At 42.7% G+C, this 2,930-nt stretch overlaps 2 protein-coding genes across 2 annotated transcripts in view; both read left to right on the forward strand.

The window, feature by feature from the left end:
- Nucleotides 1-1,131, forward strand: part of LOC112906458 (calcium/calmodulin-dependent protein kinase type II delta 1 chain-like) — a 5,451-nt gene extending 4,320 nt beyond the window's left edge. Inside the window, exons 2-3 of the mRNA XM_025980616.1 lie at nt 333-614; nt 1,087-1,131. Of these exons, the coding sequence (XP_025836401.1) occupies nt 333-614; nt 1,087-1,131 (327 nt within the window). The remainder of the gene's footprint in view (nt 1-332; nt 615-1,086) is intronic.
- The window catches only part of LOC108735342 (calcium/calmodulin-dependent protein kinase type II alpha chain), a 58,658-nt gene continuing 56,259 nt past the window's right edge, over nt 532-2,930 (forward strand). Inside the window, exon 1 of the mRNA XM_025980600.1 lies at nt 532-614. The gene's annotated coding sequence lies outside the window, so the exon portion shown is untranslated. The remainder of the gene's footprint in view (nt 615-2,930) is intronic.

Consider the following 2,930-nt stretch of genomic DNA (forward strand, 5'->3'; position numbering starts at 1 on the left):
CATTTGTTTAAACAATCGTGATTTAAACAATACCCGATCGACTTACCTGCTGGCAACCTATATCGTTCTATTCACGAGAATTTTCCGAACAAAATTGCGTAAAAAAATTCATACGAATAATTTTCCCATTCACCCACTCATATTTCCTGATCTATAAACAACGACATGAAAAATTACCTTACTAAACTAAACTCCAATTAAATTATTCATCTTATTGATGGTAATATCTTTATGTTCGTACCTATTCCTTATAAAAAAAAATTAATATTTAAGAATTATGATAGATTAGTGTAATAATGTAGTACCTATTGTACGTTACAATTTTGTTTCAGCCAGAGAATCTTCTTTTGGCTAGTAAAGCAAAAGGAGCGGCGGTCAAGTTAGCCGATTTCGGTCTAGCCATAGAGGTCCAGGGTGACCAACAAGCTTGGTTCGGTTTTGCTGGTACTCCAGGATATTTGTCCCCAGAAGTTCTGAAAAAGGAGCCTTACGGCAAACCTGTGGACATTTGGGCTTGCGGCGTCATCTTGTATATTCTCCTTGTGGGTTATCCGCCATTCTGGGACGAAGATCAACATAGGTTATATGCACAGATCAAAGCTGGGGCTTATGATGTAAGTAATTTTCTTATATTTTTATTTTTTTTTGTGTGTACGTGTAGCTAGTAAGTATTACGAATCAATTTTCATAACGCTCTGTCCAATTGTTGTATTTGTGTATAATATTGATTTCGACAACAGCAATAAGAATTTTGATGAAATTATAAAGTCTGTTTTGGTCCAAGATCCCAATTTAGCTTATTCAAAATTTCTCACTAGAGTATCTACTTGCCCAACTGAATAAACGGGACATAAAGCAATTTAGTAAAAACAGTATAAATTCTTGGTTGAGGAGCGGGGGGCAGAAATTTGTTAATATTTGCGGGGCTCCGTAGTATAGTTTGAATTAAACAGACAGCTTGGAGACTTGGGGGACGCCGGTCATGATGGCTCTGCGGGGGGATAAGGCAGAGCCAACGCGGACACGAAGAGATCTGTCAGATAGAAAGGATCTAATAACTCCGATAAGGGAGTCTGGGGTTTTTAGGGCGATAAACTTGGAAATGAGACCTTCGTGCGAGACTCCTTCTAAGGCCTGTTGGATTTCCAGCCGGAGCCGTGGTGGAAATCGGGAAGGAGATTGTTTTGCTCCACGTGGTCAAGACGCCGGTCTAGAAGTATGGATTCCACTACTTTGCTCAGCGAACTGAGCAGGCTCATGGACCTGAAGCTTCAGGGATTGCTGAGGGTCTTCCCTTTTTTGGGGAGACAGATGACTGAGGCTTCCTTCAAGACCAAAGGGAAATGGTGGAGCTGCATGATAGCGTTTGTGATATTGCATAGTGCATTTATGTGTATTGGTGACAAGGCCTTTAAGACACCCACCGTTTGAAATTATGTCCGCGCCAGGGGCTTTTCTTTCTCTTTTTCAGAGATTGGATGGTGAAGATGATTTCACGAGGGGACGAAGTTTCGAGAGGTGGCTTTGATTCGCTTGTGAAATTCGGCAAGATCCACAAGGCTAGGTAGTGGGCACTGGAGACAGAGAGAGTCTGCGAAGATTGCAGCTTTTTCCTCATCTCAAGTGTATGGGGAGTCATTTCTCTTTAATGATGGGAAGTGGGGAGCTCTGTGTTGGGTAAAGCGGATCACTTTCCAAGTGGTTTTGGGGTGTGCTTCTGCCTGGGCGATATATTAGTCGAAAGGGGCGCTGTAGAATTTTGTGAGGCAAGTTAAATTCGGCACGATGTGCGGGATTGCGGTGCCTTGCCACAGGCGGCGGTTTCTGTTTTTCCTCTTAAGGAGGGCAAGAATGTCTGCGGAAAAGGTTTTATCTGGGGCAGACGTGGAGTGGGAGGTAGTAGAGAGCTCGATTGCGCTAGTTGTCTCATTTGAAAGAAGATTCACAGTTTCGTGGAGTTCCGCTTTTGTACGAATTAAAGTGCACTTACATGAAGATGTTTCAAGGGTGTAGCGGAGGTGCAGTCAGTCTAGTAAAGTGGTTTGGAGGTTGTTAATTGGTCGTCCGGCTTCGATTAGGGCTGAAAGATGATCCGAGCTAAGTACGTCAAGCACGATAGGATCGGCGGAAAGAGTAACATTTTTTGTGAAGAAAATGTTGAGGATGTTAGAAGATTGATTGTGGGGGTAGGGAGGAACGTTGGGTCACGGAGGGCTTCAACTGTGAGGTTGAAGTCGAGAACATTGGCAAGAAGGAAGGTGCCTTTTTTATTGGTTTGTTGACAGCCTCAAAAGGCGTGTTTAGCGTTGAAATTGCCTGACGATAGCTAAAACGCCTGGGGGGAGGAGGAGGTGAAGTTCAGAAAGATTTCTATCCGAGGGGGGGGAGTATAGGAAGATAATCCTAAGAGGGTCGGATGTTAGTGAGATTTTCATGAGCTAGAAAATGTATGAGCTTATATACTAATGAAAAGTTTCATGGTCGGGGCGTGATCCATAGGTAGGGCCAAAGATCGCCGGATGTAACTAGATGCGATTCTGAGTTTGTTTGTTTATTCCCATTTTACGCCTTTACTACTCCATCAATCATCATAACATTTTGCACACACATAGTCAAGGATATATAAAAGAGCATAGGGTACGGTTTAAAAAAAATATTGTTCTGAAAAGATAGAAAAATTAATTTTATGTGGTCGTCGATGATTTTTGACACGTATTTCGAACATCAACACGAATGGAGTCGCAGGTAAAAACTAAAGTTTATTTTAAAGAAATTACCTATTGGTTTTTGACGTGACAACGTCTTATAATTCGATGGAGCCGGCTGCACGCACGAAAAAACATGACTCATGCGGCGTTACCTCGCTCTGAGGCGTTCCATTTAAGGCTTGAAGTGCAAGCGAGAGCGCGGAACGAGCGACAAAGAGGCAC

The sequence above is a fragment of the Agrilus planipennis genome, unplaced genomic scaffold (assembly GCF_000699045.2).
Source record: "Agrilus planipennis isolate EAB-ADULT unplaced genomic scaffold, Apla_2.0 scaffold70, whole genome shotgun sequence".
NCBI lineage: Eukaryota > Metazoa > Arthropoda > Insecta > Coleoptera > Buprestidae > Agrilus > Agrilus planipennis.